Raw genomic sequence first — 19,039 nt, forward strand, 5'->3', positions numbered from 1 at the left:
GGGGGGGGGGGGGGGTATCTGATAATTCCGCAATATGATGAGTTCCTTAATCTGTTTCTTAACTGTTCCGTATATACAGATGAGTTTATTTAGCTTGAGTTTTCATAATCATTATTGCTCTTCAGTCACAGCTTCGACTCTTACCGTCACATTTGTCTCCTGTCCAATTTGGATCACAGCCTTTAGGACAGATTCCATTGGTTTTGTTACAGCTAACTCCATTAAGACACTGTCCACACTGACTCTTACAATCTTCTCCCCACCAGTTATCCATACATTCTAAAATTGTAATATTAACAAGACATATATTGATGAATATAGCATCGCTCCAATGCCAGAAGTCCTTATGGCTGCCATATTTAAAATAGAAGTCACGTATTTCTTTCTGTCCGAACCTCTGATGTGATTACGTATGACCATATCAGTGGTAAGGTTTGATGCACGTCTTTGGGGAAATAAATGAGATGAAATGAAGTTTCAAGTATTTCTTTATGGCTTGTGCCGACTGGTAACGCCAATGGGCCATGAGAGATACTTTCAGATATAACGACTTAACCTTCAGAGTCTGCTGTTTCGTTTCATTCGAAGATAACAGGTAACCATCTTACACTGTCAATGGCTGGTCCATGCTGAAAAACAAGAACATTACTTACCGTCACACTTCTTTCCTTGCCAATGTGTTTGACAAGAACCAGGACAAAACCCATTGCTTTTATCGCATGGAATATCAAATTTACATTTACCACAAGTACCATTACAGTTAAATCCATAAAAACCGTTGTCACATCCTGGAATGATTCATTGGAAAATTTTTTAGCATGGGAATCAATGAATGTGAAACAATTACGGATCAGAACTGACTAACGGAATAGACTGACTTAATGTGGGCTGTCGAAGTGGAGAATCCAAATTCAACAACTCCGAACAACAATCTCAGGGGGTTCTCTCTCGCCACTGACACCATCTCATATTCTTATTCAACCAGTACTAAATATTCAAGCTGGATGACCATCAATGAAGGTGCGAAGAAGCTAATCTCGAAATGGAAGAAATCATATTCTAATAGGAATATGGAAAGTAAAGAAAATATGCCTTTATTGATAATTGAGTTGTATGAAAATCATAATCTTTCACTGTGCTTATGTTATATAAAATTGAATCCCATATTGCTAGTTTTAGGACATTATCCATACACTATACCTCTCTGACAACCAGCTTCTTCGTAAAATCCATCAGGACATCCGGAAATACAGATACCATCTTGTTTGTCACAGACTTCATCTTTTTCTCGACAGTTACATTGTTTAGTGCATTCCGTAACAGGATCAAAATAATAACGATCACATTCTGAAATCAAAAGGTACAGAAAATAACAAACCGGAAGTAGTTCGTGGTTCACAACAAACTGACTAAGATTGTTTTCACAATCCATAATAATATGTTACACAACATATGAACTAAAGCCTAGTTATGCTGCATCAAATAACCAGAAAGGTAATTACAAGTACGTACATACAGAGAAAAATGATAGGCTCCCAACGTTAAACTTTACAGAATCTTACATGAACTGGTCTTAACAACCACAGTCAATCTCGATCGCACCAGTCAGATATGGAATGTGAATATTAATAAGACCTACCGTATATTTCCACCTCACATAAATTCAGAATTCTGTTTGTACTGGAAGGTGGTAATCTTATACTGACGTTGGAACCTTTTATCGGAGTTGTACAACTGATGTCGTATATTTTAGTCACTGGTATAGTCGAGTTGTAACTGAAGCACAGTGTATCATCAACATACACCTCAAATACTGGATTTAGACGCTTTCTATTTCCTGAAATTTGGTTGAGTTTTTATTTAAAAAAAAAATAAGCTACAAAAGTTGACCAAAGAGTTTAAAATGAATCCGCGTCTGGTGCTGATGAGGTCAATCTAAATAATGCAGGCTGTTAGTCGAAGGCAGTCCGATACCATCGACAACCTGACAGGACACACCAGTCATGAAAGCTGTCTTACAACAGATCCATTATGATATACTTACTAGGGTTGGCCACCAGATATAACTCTATGTAATGAATGAGATGTCCAGGTCCAACATTGACGCTCCACCATTCTGTATTAGAGGGCGGCAATCCGGTGTGAGTACATGAACCATCATCGTACATATTACTTTTATTTCCATCTACAGCTACATCGGGGGTATTTACTGGACAAGACATGGTGGTACAATAAGGATTTATTTGTGGTAAAGTAGTAGATTGGTCAGCTGGTTTACCTTGAGCGATGTTAACTGAAATTTTGAAAGTTTTAAGAACCTCATTATGTCGATACGAAGAGTCACTATTCAATGACCAATGAAGCGAAACACAGTTGTTTATGGAAGAAGCATTAGGCAGAGGTTCTCAACCCTCTAAAGCTAATCATAACACTCCCCAGGCTTCCAACCAAGTAAGTTGACTCTCAGGTAGTGTCTGTTACACTCTGAAATCATACAGTTCGCCAAAAAAATGTTTCTCCTACAACAGTTGACTACTTTTGATGTAGTCTACATGTGCAGTACAAACAGTTGAAATATACTTACTCCAGTGACAGGTACCAAAACGTCCACTACATGGTACACCTACCAATAGAAGATAATAATGTTTATGAAAGATGTGTTAATCATTTTGATTTCGTAATATAAGTCAGTGGAGCGAATGTGCTATAATTGTGATGTTACGGTATATGATTGTTGTACTTTCCGGAAATGCCATGCTAGTTTACGATTTTTATATTGTACGATTCTTAATGTACGAAGTATCGGAGTTTCTTAAGGAAAAGTTCTACGTGCAACTGAGTTCGGCATCTTAATAAATATACGCCTCTAATAAATTCAACTTCTTTCATACTCTTGGAATATATGATCTAGATATTTCATTTCGAGTTTCGTGCAGGTACTAAACTGAGCTGAAGATAGTCTTCTATAGATTAGAGTCTGTGCAATATTGAACCAATACTGTTATCCAATCAATAATGTTGTGGGCAATATATGAAGCAATGTTTCAATAATACCAAGACCGAAACATCTGTATTTATTCTAGCCTGGTGTACTCTTGCTGACTGTCAAAGTATCTATCAGAAGCTGGAATAGAGGCAGATGTTTCGGACTACATAAAACCGAGATTTGAATTTTACCTAGTGGTAATCAAAGAGGAGCTACTAGGAAGTCTTTATAATGTACCTGCCTCAGGCATGCATAATGTTATCGGTTATCATTTTAATATACGTGATTTTATGAGTTTGTTTTCAACAGTGATTTTCAACAGTCTTAATAAAGGCTAAGCTATATTTTATTTTAAAAATTTAATTATTGTATTCTTCAAATCTCTGGGATTAGAGATCAGTTTGTGTAGATGGACCTAATAGACTATCATGGGCTAATATTGTACGATTAATGAAAATTGAAAAATGAAATTCTTTCATTGGAGAAAATGATTATGGAAGTTTCTTCAAGACAGAAGAAGTAAGAAGGAAAAAGCCTTAGGCCTAAGCAATACATTTGCCGCCATTAAGCAATGGCAGACGATTCCCACGATGCATCATTCCTGTACAATTTATTAAGTGTATAAGTGTCACATAGAAATTATCTTTAACTCTGTGAGACGTCTTGACTTATCTGTGATATCAGCTTCTGCTGACCCACGAGCCAATTTGGTAATATCAGCTGTTGAATCACTACCAATGACAGTTTTGATTTTGACAACTCCGATTGCTAATAATATTGAATAAGAAAATGTTGGCAATGATCTCTTGAAATATACAAAAATGATTAAGGAAAAATGCACGTTGATTAGGCTAACTAACTTCTGATATTGACATAGGCCTACGTGAATTACTGTATAATAAGGTGTGTCGCCTTAGGTATATTATGTATGCTGATTAATTAGTTAAAAAATACATTAAAAACATCGTAATGACTTCATACTACCTGAGGCTATAAATAGAATCTTAAATCTAATATTTAAATAGTGAAAAATCTGAATTATCACGCCCATTTAAAATTCAAGATACTTAAACATGATTTCATATTGTTTAAACTTACAATAGAAACATAGTATTTTATAGGGAAAATTCTGAAATATTTAGTATTTGTCAAGCTCATATACCACTTATTATTGTATTAAAGTCCGAGAATCTAACCCGTTATTCTTACAAATTGATTTTCTTCACAATGTCAAAAGAGACATCCAAAAAGAAAGAAACAAGTGGAAAAATTTTAATGAACTTTTGTATCCGAATTCTTTTTATTTTTTATGCAGAATTTAATGAAATGTTCAATACCTATAGATATTACTGTTTGCGAAACTGAAAGGATTATCTTGCGGTGAAATTCGCTTGAAACTCTTTAAGTATCAAAATCGTTTGCGATTACGATATTTTGGCTTATATTATTGATTTTTCATTAAGGTATTAGTTATTCCATCTGACAAGTCATGTTACGCAAATTGTGCAAATGAAAAAGATTTTACACAATTAAAATACAATGTTACATCTTCTCTATACACAAAAATTAGTATCTGACAATTGAATAAATGAAGCTGTCTACATAAATGCTCTATATTTTTTTAATTTAATTGAAATGTAGAAATTAAAGAAATAAAATAACTTACCCTGAATTTCTAATACAAGAGATAATATTACACTTAAAATTAATAAATACTTCATTTTTTCACAAATTCAGTTTAGTTGTTTTAAAAAATCTTCTTTAGATCAAAAAAAAAATTAATTCATTTCGTGTGTGTAAAAATTCCACAAAATTCAACTACAATGTTTGTGACACTATTTTTACGTTTGTTGATTAACGGATTTGGTTAGAATTTATAATTAGGATTCACAATAAGCTGTGCACCGTTTTTTGTTTAAATCTGTATTTAGAATTATTCCCAAGTTACAAAACTTGACAAAAATCTCACAATAATAATGATTTCACTAATAATTCACAGAATTCATAAATTCTGAATGCACCGTTCGTTAATCAATAAGGCTACGTTCACATTTATTTCCAAATTCCACCAATTTCCAGAAAATGACGAATACTGTATGACGATGTGATGTGACGGAGGGTGTGCCCTGTCTAATGAAATGAATTAAAGTGATTAGTAGAATGACCTAGGTTGTAATTAAATATATCTAACTACATCACCTTCCTGGTAAAATATCTTTCCCACCTCCAGGTTAAATTAATAATCATTAATAATTAATTGACGAATGATATAATTAATTTCGAATTAAGCTTATCCAGTAAAAGTCCCCTTGTTGAAGAGAGGCTAATAATTTTTGGTGCTCTGTTATAAATGTGAAACTCTGTCTTTACTTAGATTTTTGGTTATAACAAGACATGGCAATCTAGATAACAAATTTCTTTGCATGATCACCTGTGTTTGAATCCAGCTACTACACGTATAGATTTATCTTATATTGTATCGTGCTTCACAGTTTTTTTTTTCACCGCTTCTGCGATATTTCTGCTAGAAAGTGATTGTAAGGACTTTTTTCTAAATATTTATGTGCATCGGGGACACTGATTGATAGTTCTGTAGTTCCTGCAATTCCACCAAAAATAGGTGTTTGAAGACGTCACTAATCGCGAAATATGTGTTAATAACATAAGGCTCTTTGCGATTAATGACGTCATTAAACATTAAGTTTTAGTGAATTTGCAGGAACCACAGATTAAAAAGTGGAATGGTTCAAATTGATGCTATCAGTGTCTCCGATACACATTTAAAAAAATTCGCACCTAAGGCTATATCATTGTATTTTCAATTTTGGTACTCGAGTGAAATAATATTTTCTCGGCAACGGACCAATAAATTTCAATTAGAAATAACATGTATTTATACTGTAAAATATGTACAAACCCTCCACTTGAGATTATTATCAACTTAATGGAAGAGTCGACAACGCATATCACCACTCACCCATATTTACAGGTTTACTATTGAGACTAATTTAAATACAACGTGTAATATGAATAATCAAATTCTGAAAAATACACATAGCCTGGGATCCCCAAATTTCCTTGGGGAAATCCTCATAGTCTTATACAAAAATGTCTGTCTCTTTTTATTAGTTTCTGAATTTTATCATTTTTGTATGTAAATAAATATTATTTTGCCAAATTCTTTATGTCGGTACCACTTTTCAAAATGAACGTCCGACGTCTGCTTTGGCCGTTACTAACTTTATCTGAAGCAGACTTTACCGATATTGTGATTAAGTCTATGCAGACAATAGGTTAGATATAATATATCACCGCAAGATATAATTAACAGGTGTCTGATTATTTCATTCGAATTACCTCGCTTACTGTTAGTTGAGTTGGTGGCGCTGAAGACAGATCAAGGCGCCGTGTTTGGAAACTTCAAGAAAGGTAGATCCTAATATGTAAGTAAAAATGGTTTTTTCAGCACAAGAATGATTGTTCTGAGGCCAAAATTTTTTATTCCCTTAAATGTAGCAAAAATGCGATCAACAAGCTGTTCAATTTCCCAGTTTCTTTGATGATTAACCATCGAAAACTGGATGGTTTGATGAAATGGGCATTGCACGTGTTAATCTACAGTTGAAGTATATTAATGAAATATACTGTAAAAGAGACATTTATTTCCAAGAAATGAAGCTGGATAACTTCTGACTGTATTTTTTTTCCAGGGAAAGTGAAGTGGAGTAAAAGAATAGTTTGTTTTGGTGTACTGTATGTATAGTTTCTATTACACTCTGGTAACAGTGAGCTCAGGATTGTATTTTTTCGCTTTTCACAAACATTTAAAAAAGATTTTCAAGGCGAAGACAATCTAAAACTCTCAGTAGTATAGCCAACTAGTTTGTTGTTCATATTTCAATTCATACAAATTGGCAAATTCTTATCTGTAATAATTGTGGCCAACAGTAGTAAAGCAAATACCTCATAAGTCGTAAAAAGTGAGTTCAGCTTCACGATAGGCATAAATTGGTTCGCGGTAGAAATAGGTCAGCTATGAGGATTATTCATTTATCTCTTACAAATTCTGTTCTTCTATCCAGTGCATGAATGAAATGAGAAGTTTGAAATGGACAGGAATGGAGTACATTTACAATAGAAGAATTTGAGATATACCAGAGTCTTTCCTTCGATTTCCAACATATAACATTGATTAAGATAAATTCTTGATACCAATCTTTGTAGTTTGTCTTGAAGATTTTAGTTCGCTTGAAGTTTAAAATGAGGTTTTTTTGTAATTTGAGCTGAATCTTAGATTCATACAAGTAGAACTGAATGGTTAAGATATACATGTAGTTGAGTGTTTGGCTCCTTAAAGAAAGCATCATTCATTGTGTCCTTTTGTCTAGATAATCAATGACCTATAACATGTGGGCCCTAATGTTTCAATCATAAAAAGTGTAACCACATCTTTATTTTTGATCATTGGTCACTGAAGGGAAGAAAGTAGATTCCGGTGAGATTAAACCAGGCAGGTGTGTGGACTAGATCTTAGTGTGCATCATCTAGGGCAGTCTTTAAGGATTATAAAATAACAATGATATACATGCTCCGTGTCTTGGTAACTAAGACCTTCTGGCCTTGATCTTTGAAGTAAGCAACATCATCTATTGCTGATTAGCAATTGGTTCCACTACCTAGGACGTGGTCCTGGAAGCTGTACACCTCCCTCAAGGTTCTTCTACCTTTGGACGCAGTCTTGAAAGTTGAGCTACTTCAAATCCCAGTTGATCGCATCTAATCCTAGACGTGTCCGAAAATCTAAACTATACTCACCATGTTGTTTTTAGATGATCTTGTCTTGATAAGATTTGATTTTACAGCATGGATTATATCTTGAGTGTCTACCATTCTCACGGAATTGGATACACATTACAAGTTCAAAGTCTTCGAATAATTTATTGATAAAATGTGTAGAAGATAATCTACAGTAACACAGGCCTTTTGCTTTCTGAATTTAAGGTTAGTCACTACACTTGACTATCTGGTGTTTACATGTTTGTTTCTGAAAGAAATCCGGTCTCAGTTACAGAAAACTCTTATTTTAGAACCGAAATTAACTTCTTTCTACAAGACAAACTAAACAGATAGATATCGAAGATTTATCTTTGTAATTGTTGTATGAAGGAACATCTAAGGACTGATCCTGATCTGTCACAATTTCTTCTAGTGGAAAGGTACTCTCTTCCTTTTTATTTTAAACTTCTCTCTTCCTTCATTCATGAATAGAAAGACAGCAGGAGGTATGGTTACATGGATAAATAATGTACATTATCTAAGCCTATAATTGTAGGGACGTATAGGCTGACTATAGATCAGTTGTCTGAAGATCTCATAGTGTGAAACTATGAGTAACAACATGCTTTTTAGGTTTTGTTTTAATATTTCGTTTGATATGTAGAATCGGCATGTACCGCTTTCACTTTGCAAAAGTTTTTAATTTTGGCCTAAAGCGTTCTGACTGGAGAGTACTCGTCGTTATCATAGATCTGTAATAGAAAAGAACCCACCCATCCACTTCAAAGTTCTGTGTTCCCTACTCGTCACACACTCGTCCCCACATAATGCTTCATAGAAGCCCTGAGCAGCATCATCTGTTTATTAGCAAACTATAAAGTTGCCCACTAGCGACGGATACACCTAACTGTACTGAATAGAATAAAGTTATATTTATATAATGGTTTTTTTTTCAGGGTAAAGAACGATATAGAAAGGCCTGTGTTAATTTACTGTGATAAATGATGGTTAACTATATACATGGGAGGGTGAAATACTAACTAATAATTTCAAGGTCAACAATGGAGGCCTAGTCGTTCTGTCGCCCGTCTCTTAAAAGCAGACGCAAAGGCGTTCAGTCGTCCATGGACAAAAGAAAAGCACGCCCCACCACCAAAAAAGCAGACTTTGCCCCTTCCCCCCAGTTTCCAATTTCCATCACCAAGTCAAGACATATATTTGGTTGAAACAACCTGTTATAACATTTGTCGGCAACTTGTAACTTTTGAGACGCTCAAAATATCTTCAAAAATTCTCACTGTTTAGAATCCAATTCGGATTTTTATCCACATTAAAGGGGCAGTGCATTTTGGCTCGTTTTGAACTGCTAAAGCGCCACGGACCTTTACGAAGCCCCTTTAATCTGTTATCATGATCATCGATGGGTAACTGTTATACATAGCACGGTGCATATATAAATGCAATGGAGGCTTAATCGTTCTGTCGATCGTCTCGTAAAAGCAGAGGCGTTCAGCCATCTACCAATGGACAAAAGCCTAAATAGCATTTCAATAGGTTCTTGTAAAAACGCCATGCTATGTCAACACTACGTAATGTTCATGACCCGTGTCAATTTCAGGAGTGGGCCTACTCAGAAGCGTTTAACGCGGCGTGAAAACGCAACGTAAATCGCGTATGTGACGAGTCTTTATACGTAAACTTCGAAATGGTTTTCAGGGCTATTCCTAAGCGTAATCCAATAGATATTAGCCAAGGAAATCGCAATCAAAATATCACGTGAGCGTATTAATTTGACACGTCAAGTTTCATTTAATCGATATAGAATTGATTCTTTTGAGTGGCAGCAAGTGGCAAATTGTTGTGTTAAGACAGTTATATATTTGCAGACAGACAGGGGCGACGGATATATAGGGTTTATCCTTGGGTGATTACAAACATTCACACCAAGTTTCGTCAATATCAACCAAGAAACCAGTTCTCTATCGTGTCCACAAACAATTCAAGAACAAGGGCAATAACTCATAGTAAATATTTTTCGTTTCGTCTGATTTTCAATAGGGTTCAATCTTGGGTGGTAACAAACACTCACACCAAGTTTCGTTAAAATCCATCAAGAAACCAGCTCTCTATCGTGTTCATAAACAATTGTAGACAGACAGACGGCTATATACTCCCACATTAATGTGTGGGCTTATAAAAACTAAAATGAGGACCATGCCATGACTTTTCACTGTCTCTAGGAAGGGTGCCTCCGCCTAAACTCATGTGGACATAATAAAACTTTTTTTAGGCAATGCCCACCCCGCCGCCACTCTGGAAAAATGTAACTAAACATCATTGTCCCTTTGGATATATTGAACATTGAAGTCTGGCTACGGGCCTGGAAATAACCCAGTGTTAAAAAAAATATAGAGCTTCATTGTGAGTAGTTAACCTAAATATTGTATCAGGATTACACATGGAAAGACTTTCACGTTTGCGTTTATTAATAGGCTATAGGCATGGCTTACAGCTATGTTTATAGGCTACTAACTTGTAGTGGTTCAAGGGAGATAACTCAATGATAAAGGCTAACACGACTCGTCTGTTGTGCAATTTGTTAGAATTTGTTAATATTCACATGACTTAAAAAAAAAAAATAAAAATCCATTTTGGAAATATTTAGCATCAGAATGATCCGATAAATGTATCAATATTTTGGTACACTCGGTGAGTTCATAATTTTTTCTTGACCAGTTTTAAGGATATTTAATTTCCATTACGTCGACTTGCGCTATTTGTGTCTAACTTGGCCAATCTTCTTTTTTCAAATTAGTAAGAGGCTTGCATCCTTTAAAATGCCACTATCAAATTATTTTACCACCCCTTCTTGTACCACTGCTATCTTTATGCGAATTGATAACGTGAGTAAACTGTTATCTTATCATTAAGATACAATAGGTGACCCAGGCTGCTGAAGATATATGAATTTGTCATTTGATATATATGTCATGTGACTTTATATGTAGCTTTCTTTACTGCTCTATTTTTACTACAGATAAATACAGCACTACATTACTAGGTATAGTGGGAAATTTCATTGATCAACTAGTGGGGTTTAACGTAAGTATCTTATAAATTCCTTGTGCTATGCTTACTTATGAGGCTATTTTTGAGACCGGATAGTTAAAAGCAACATATAATAATGTCCAGTCCTTTTGATGCCCCTACAGTTTATAAATTCTGTAAGCATAATATGTTTAATGTCTTAGTGGAATTATCTGCGAGCGTCTATGCGAGAATTAAGATTTTTTGGTAGCCGTGGTGGCTCTCTTACTCGCTTACGTTTCTTATAATCATATATCGCTGAGCTAATGCATCAATGCAAATTTAGGAAAAGTATGTTTTTTCTACCTAAGCTCAATATATATGTAAAATCATGAAGATGTATAATAAAATGAAAATATTTAGTACAGAATTGTGTAATAGAGGCATTTGGACTTTGTTTGGTGACCCAATTTGATACCGTCTGTTGCATGAGTTATTTGGACCAACGCCAAATTTTATTTTTTTCATGTAATATTCTATTATGTTTCTCTTTTCACATACTAAGACATTAGCATTTACATAATTTCCGAATTTTGAGACACGTCGTGACAGAAATAGATCACTAACTTTTAAACATTACATATAGATTTTCAAACTTAAGAAGGAATAGTAGATATTCATATTAGTCTTTGGTCCTACCCATAGTGTCATAACTATAAAACAGAATCCCTTTTTAATCCTATAATTCCAATTGGCTAAGTTTGAGTTGAAGTTAAATTGTATGTGTGTGATTGGTATATTTTAAATCAGTTATCAATATTATCAGAATAATTACATTATATTCATTCTACCTTATTGGACACGTACAACTTAACTAGATAATATGAATATATAGACCCCAGTTCCCTGTGCTATGTTGCGTTACCATAGTGGTCTACCTTTACACTGGGCATTATGACGTGAGTGTATCACAGTATCTTTTAGCTTGAAAAAGTACATCGTCAGTGTATTTTATCACTAAAATAATCAAAGCGCCTTATCACCGAGCATTATCACTGTTTATTATCACTAGACTTTATTACAATCGGCCCACAGTATCACCGAGCATTATGAGACCAAGCATCATCACATACATGTATTAACTTTCATAGTGCTATAGCACCCCGCTCTATCACAGCTAATTCTCCATCAAAATCATACATCTCAACCAAAAGCCTACAACACAATATCACTCAAACTCCACTACAGCGTCCTACAAACAATATGACATCCTAACATGGTACCTACAACATCATTCAACACTCTTACAACAACATTCTACAATAACACCCTAACACCATACCTGAATCATTCAACACCCCTACAACAACTCAACACCCCTACAACAACTCAACACCACTACAACAACATTCTACAATAACATTCCAACACCACTTCAACAACATTCTACAAATCCATCCCAACACCACTACAACAACATCCTATAACATTTCACAACAACATCCTACGACATTCTACAACATCACAACATCCAAACACCATACCTACAGCATCATTCAACACCCCTACACCGACAACACCATTCAAAAACTCAACAACAACCAATGGCACTCTACAACAGAACAATTGATTTGCTAAGTGTTTGTAGTTTGAGTCACAGTTAAATACAGTAATACAGTTTATATATTATCATCAGTAGTAATCCACGATCATTATCAGTTACTAAAGAATACTACATGTATAATAAAAACACATGAATTATCACAAGGAATAATCACTGGACATCACCATTATATAGCCATTACGATCGTTATCTGTCTTTCCATACAAAAAACATATATCAATACGAAAAACATTTTGTGTATGAAGAATGATTTTTCTTATTTCAGAATGGTTAGCTATAAGATCGAATATTTCAACGTCAGAGGTAAAGTACCCCCAACCCAACCAATACATAGTCATCTTTCAAAGAGTTTTTGGGCAATAAACCGAGGTCCTCGACAGTGTTAAAAATCAATCAAGAGTAGTCTTATGCAAAATTTTCCGCATTGCACAATGCATGGTGTTGAACATCTTAATTGCCCGGTCAGGCACATAAATGTAACATGCGAACTCCATTTTGTATCGAATATCAATTCCATATTTTACGGTATATTGATATTTAAACTATAAACTACTTTATTGTACAGGTCGGTGTGAATCCATTAGATATTTACTGACTGACAATGATCTCAAATATACTGAAGATATGATCCAATTTGAAGAATGGAGTGAAAAATATAAGCCGAAAATGGTAAACATTTTTGTCATTATTGCTTACAAGAGCATGTCTGGTAATGGGGTAGCCTAGTCTACAAAGACCTATAGGCAGTGTTATGGTTACAGACAGAGTGGCACTGGGTGTTCCAAAAGAACAGTGATTGCTTTGCTGGCTAGGCATGTTAACACTACCGGTCCCACTCAATGTCTTACCCGTTCAGAAAGTTTACGAAGGCTACAGAATTATTTTAATTTCGTCTGGCTAACCTGACGTACTATTTTAATATCCTGATTATTCGGAAGGTTATTCAATTTAGGAGGGTTTTCTTATTTCACTTGTTCATTTATTCACTAATAATGCATTATGTTACGTAATGGTTCAAATGGTGCTGAATTTTTATTGATCGTGTTCTCTGTTTAAAGCCTTATGGTCAAGCACCTGCTGTATACGATGGTGATTTTCAGTTGGTACAGTCAAATTCTATTTTGCGATATTTAGGTCGAAAACATGGTAAGTTTACATTTATTACAGCAATTTTCAACAAGGAAACATTATCTTGTTTTCTTGGCAAAAGCTAAGTGTTTGTAGATTATACCAAATTTTACAGGCCTTAGTGAATGAATCTAGAATGTGGTGTTCTTGCCTCGGACCGAATACAACACTTTTTGATTCTTTGCCCCTCATGATAACGTTGAATTTGGTATATACATTCATGTATACCATCTTATCAGAGTTCAAACCAGACATCAATAGCTGACACTGAAATGGTCACATTTTATTTCGACCTATAATTATATTGACGCGATTATGAATAAAAAGTAATCGTCTTATCTTATCTGTGTGATTATATTGTAATGCGAAGTTTGCATAAAGAGTGGCTGATAAGAGAAAAGGGGCGAATAAATGGGGTACGATTTCCGTTTACGACGTCAAGAAGTGTGTACAATGTCAAATTTGCGCAATCCACACTAAATACTGTGAACTGTCAACGTTTGGATTGAACATCGGAATTTTCACCATTCGTGTATTAGACATATGCTTCACGTACTTTAATCTTGCTAAAGTTTCTCTCAAGGTTAACTGCATATATTGTGTGACCCACTAACATAATCATTTCCACGGTTTAGAACCAATCAATCCCCTTTAAAAATCTATCATCTTTCCTGAAGTTATGTCCAACAACAAATATAGCTTAAACGTCCACCCAATTAATAATGTATCCAATGCTAGGTGTTCTATTCCCCCGCCACATTTTTATCAAATTAACCAAAAATATGATTTATATAATGTTTTTGCCCCAAAATGTCGGTTGTCTCCCCATTGAGTCAATCTGCCCCATATTTGTACCTCCGGTCTCGGGAGACTGACGCCTTCACTGTCTCTACATGACATTATGAATAACCTGGTGATCATGTATAGTGATTTATAACATATCCCTTACACATTTTAGGCCTCTACCCGACATGTGAGAAAGAAGCCTATAAAGTTGATATGTTAAATGATGGCGTTGAAGATCTTCGTGTGTTATACATCAAACTTATCTATAACAATTACGTAAGTCTCAATTTCTGATTGTCGGGTGATCCCCAGTGGATACTTCCTGATGGTGCTTAACTGATGTGCTGGTCGTCCAAAACTTGAGAATTTGTCTATAGTAGATCTGATGGTCCGACATTGTGTATTGGAGATGAGTCGCCTGTCTAAAGAAGATGGCCAACCTGTTTAATGTGGCGTTGACACACCTTCCTATAGTGGAGATGACACATCTGAGATGATACACCTGTCTAAAGTGAATTGACCAACCTGTCTTAAGTGGAGATGGCACATCTAAAGTGGGGATGACACACCTATCTTAAGTGGAATTGACCCACCTGTCTAAAGTTGGGATGACACACCTGTCTAAAGTTGAGATGACACTGCTGTTTAAAGAGGAGATGACACATCTGAGATGACACACCTGTCTGAAGTGGAATTGATCCACCTGTCTTAAGTGGAGATGACACATCTGTCTTAAGTGGAGATGACACACCTATCTAAAATGATGACCCGCCTGTCTTAAGTGGAGATGAATCGCCTGTCTAAAGTGAGGATGACTCGCCTGCCTAACTTGGAGATGGTCCGGCTGTCTTAAGTTGAGATGACACACCTGTCTGAAGTTGAGATTACCCCCCTATCTGAACTGGAGATGGTCCGACTGTCTTAAGTTGTGATGACCCACTTGTCTAAAGCGGAGATGGACCGACTGTCTAAAGTCGAGATGACGCGCCTGTGTAAAGTCGAGTTGACGCATCTCTCGAAAGTTGTCTTACAATTCCGCGTTTTATAACAAATCTAACTCGAAGTTCCTCGAGATATTTTCTAAAACTGCTAGAAAACTCCCCGAGGACCTCTTTAACAGTTGTTATTCTATGAAATTAAGTAATAATGATGTTATATATTACAGGATGATGGAAAAGCAGATTACATAAAAGAATTACCAGCCCGATTGAAACCATTTGAGGTAATGATCCATTACAATCAGTCGTGCCTCTGTAAATGTGTAAAAAACCACGAACCACACCCATAGCTACAGGGGGCAAAGGGAAGGGGGCATATTGATTGATATATAGTGGTGATATAATCCATTTCATTTCTAAGATACTCAGCTCAGATGTGGCTTTTTTTAAATTATAAAGCGTTAAGGAAAGTTATATATGTTTTTCAGAATATTTTAAAAGTCAATGGTGCTGGTGAATCTGGGTTTGCTGCCAACAATAAGGTAGGGAATCACTCTAGCTATACATTAGCATTCGGCAAGTTGGATGACGAAATAGCAATGGCTGGTCCGTAGAGGCAATAATTTGAAAAACGTTACATGTAGGTCCTGTATACCAGCATAGTGGATTGGAAAAAAAAACCAATATGCAATTCATTAGCTTCGAAAATCTCCAAACCATCCACTCCCATCCACTTGCATCCTCACAATGTCAAGCTATTACTTAAACGCATTTCGTAATAACTTGACATTGTGAAGATGATCCCCTTGACACCGACCTTGTTATATAGAAATTATCAGACGATAATGATTACAAAAATATTTTTCTTTCAGTTGTCTTTCCTAGATTACAATTTATTTGACCTTTTGGACAACCATGTTATTCTTCATGCCGGTTGTTTGGATGATTTCCCAACATTGAAAGGTTACTACCAGAGTTTTAAAAGTCGTGCCAAACTTGCTGAATACAGAAATACTGATGCCTTTAAGTCTCGTCCAGTCAACGGCAACTCAAAACAGTAAACCGTAGTAAAAGTATTAATTGATGTGGGACTCACTTATTCCAACTATCTAATAGATGTGAAGAAAAAAAAGTAATAAAAAAAATAATTGTATTCTAAGCTATTCTGTCATCTGAATCTATTCCAGCCTCTGATAGCTATTTGAACAGATGTCAGCTGGTTTTTTACTCCATCTGATAACTGTCAAAATATCCATCAGAAGCATTTACTGTTTTTGAGGTTTATTTTTGGTTTAAACGAAAATCCAAGGTTCCTTGTGCTTGCTATTATATAACCTATGTCTTTATAAGATACAAAGCGGGTTAGAAATCTAGCAAGCGAATTGATTGATGTTGACCAAACTACCAATTGATGGTAGTGTTGCTGGTAATAGGGGGAGGTCTTTCATGAATCATCTTGATGAGGTGGAAGTGTCGATGGTTATGAAATCTAACATTTTTTTCATATATTTATTTCAATTTATAATAAGAGTTCACTGGTACATGGAAATTTTTGACATGATTTAAAAGAAAAAAAATATTGCACAGTACAGTAAGCTATATATAATATATATTCTTATAGAGAATAGCAAATCATTGATGATACAGTATTGAAAACCAAAAGTGCTCTTCTAGTGTTTGCAAATGGACAAATCAGCAAACAACTGATATCAGCTGTAGAATATAGTTGTAAATCCTAATGAAACCTACTCTTTAATCTACTTGTTTTCTTTTAAAGAAATAGAAGCATACCTCTCAGTATGAACATAAAATTTAGGTTCTGAACTTGGCCAGATGTTGTAAATTATATTCATCAGTGGACTTACCTGGTGTACTAACTAAACAGCAGAGTGCCTCTATATCTATAATTCGATAAATCCATTTATCAGATTATACAGGGATTCTTTTGAATAGTTAGTTCACCAGGCAAGTCTAATAATGAATATTAATATACTTGACTAACTATTAGAATTTGAAAATATAAATTTTATATTCATTCTGAAATGATGTATTTCTTATCTTTAATTAATATACTGAAGTATAATCACTATTTAAAAAAACAATACCCCTACTTATACTTGGAATATACAATAACAACAGAACAACATAACAAATATCACAATATTTAAATCTGATTTTGTATTTAAGTTTGGTCACTTCATTTTCCATTATATATATCTCGAGAGAGTCTAAACATCCTATTTACTTTTACATTACCTTATAGTAAGAACTATCCTTAACATACATTTAAAGGGACATGTACGCCATATTAAGGGGTTGATTTGAGTTTTGAAAATATGTCTTCAGAAGTACTGTAAAATACGAAGACTGCATAATTCCTTCAAAAATGTCTCAAATTAGAAATTTTACTCACTATTTCTATATATGTCTTTTCTATATCTTTTCTATATGACGAGTCGTCATTTTAACATTCAAATGTGGATAATTCTAGACAAGGCTCAAATTTCGATAGTTAACTTTGAACACTATTATTGATTGGCTTAAAAATTCTCGTTTCTGAGACTATGATGGGTCAAAAAGAATGGAGCACATGTCCCTTTAAGAGAAGAATTTTTCTGGCCAAAAAATCTACCAAAATATGGCAACAAGAGGGATTCTATTTTAACTTATGAGTATATTTTTTTATGGATGCAACCGTAGACATATGTGGCCTACAATAAAAGAGGTCCTTTGTTATTAAATAAAAACCATTTCCATGGAGAAAAACAGATTAACATTAAATATCACAATATAGCTGATCACAATTCTAATATTTACAAAACAACATTACCAACATCTGTAACCTAGAATAGAAATTAATAACAAAATTGGCACCATCCAGAAATATTTGAAGGATTAGTGACATCATAATAGTCTTGGAAAATTTCATTATTCCTGTGAAAAACTGGAAACAATTACAGACTACAGACCATATCCACTTTTTCATCTAATCAGCTGCAATGACTGATTTGTATGTCAGTAAAATATTTATGGTTAAGTTTAGAACCTAACACTTAAACTGTCAAACAGAGATTATATGCAGTATAATTATGTTATATTTATTCTTGCTACTAGCAGTGAAAGCTCCATTAATTACTGACAGGAACTTATAGAAAAATAGAAAACATATACATATATATAACATTAACACTTAAAATAAGTGAAAGCAGTTATAAAAGATATTACACTGTATATATAACAGATACTTATTACTAATAAAGTAAGTTTTTAACAATTACATACAGGAATAGAGTAAAAAATACAACTGTATTTCAAGTAGAAAAAAAAATACAGTTTTTCAAGAAGAAATACAAAATACAACTGAATTTCAAGTAGAAATAAAAAATACAATTGTATTTCTAGTAGAAATAAACAATAAATTTTTTTAAGAAGAAATAAAAAATAAAACTGAATTTCTAGTAGAAATAAAAAATAAAACTGAATTAATTGTAGAAATAAAAAATACAATTGTATTTCTAGTAGAAATAAAAAATAAATTTTTTTAAGAAGAAATAAAAAATAAAACTGAATTTCTAGTAGAAATAAAAAATAAAACTGAATTAATTGTAGAAATTCAAAATACAACTGTATTTCAAGTAGAAAAAAAATACAGTTTTTTCAATTAGAAATAAAAATAAAGTTTTTTTAAGAAGAAATAAAAAATACATAAAATATAAGACTTTAGTGTACAACAACTTGTAACAACAAGTTAAAAACAAAAAATAATATCAAAAA

General features: G+C 34.1%; 1 protein-coding gene across 1 annotated transcript; it reads left to right on the top strand.

The window, feature by feature from the left end:
- Nucleotides 1-11,743: 11,743 nt before the first annotated feature.
- Nucleotides 11,744-17,604, top strand: LOTGIDRAFT_237303 (hypothetical protein; the record flags this gene model as incomplete). Its single annotated transcript, XM_009046470.1, has 8 exons — nt 11,744-11,748; nt 12,679-12,716; nt 12,979-13,082; nt 13,472-13,559; nt 14,500-14,603; nt 15,493-15,549; nt 15,754-15,807; nt 16,138-17,604. 8 exons carry the CDS (start codon nt 11,744-11,746, stop codon nt 16,324-16,326), a joined length of 639 nt encoding a protein of 212 aa, XP_009044718.1. The 3' UTR covers nt 16,327-17,604.
- Between the last annotated feature and the right edge of the window lie 1,435 nt (nt 17,605-19,039).

This window comes from Lottia gigantea (genome assembly GCF_000327385.1).
Source record: "Lottia gigantea unplaced genomic scaffold LOTGIsca_102, whole genome shotgun sequence".
Taxonomy (NCBI): Eukaryota; Metazoa; Mollusca; class Gastropoda; family Lottiidae; genus Lottia; species Lottia gigantea.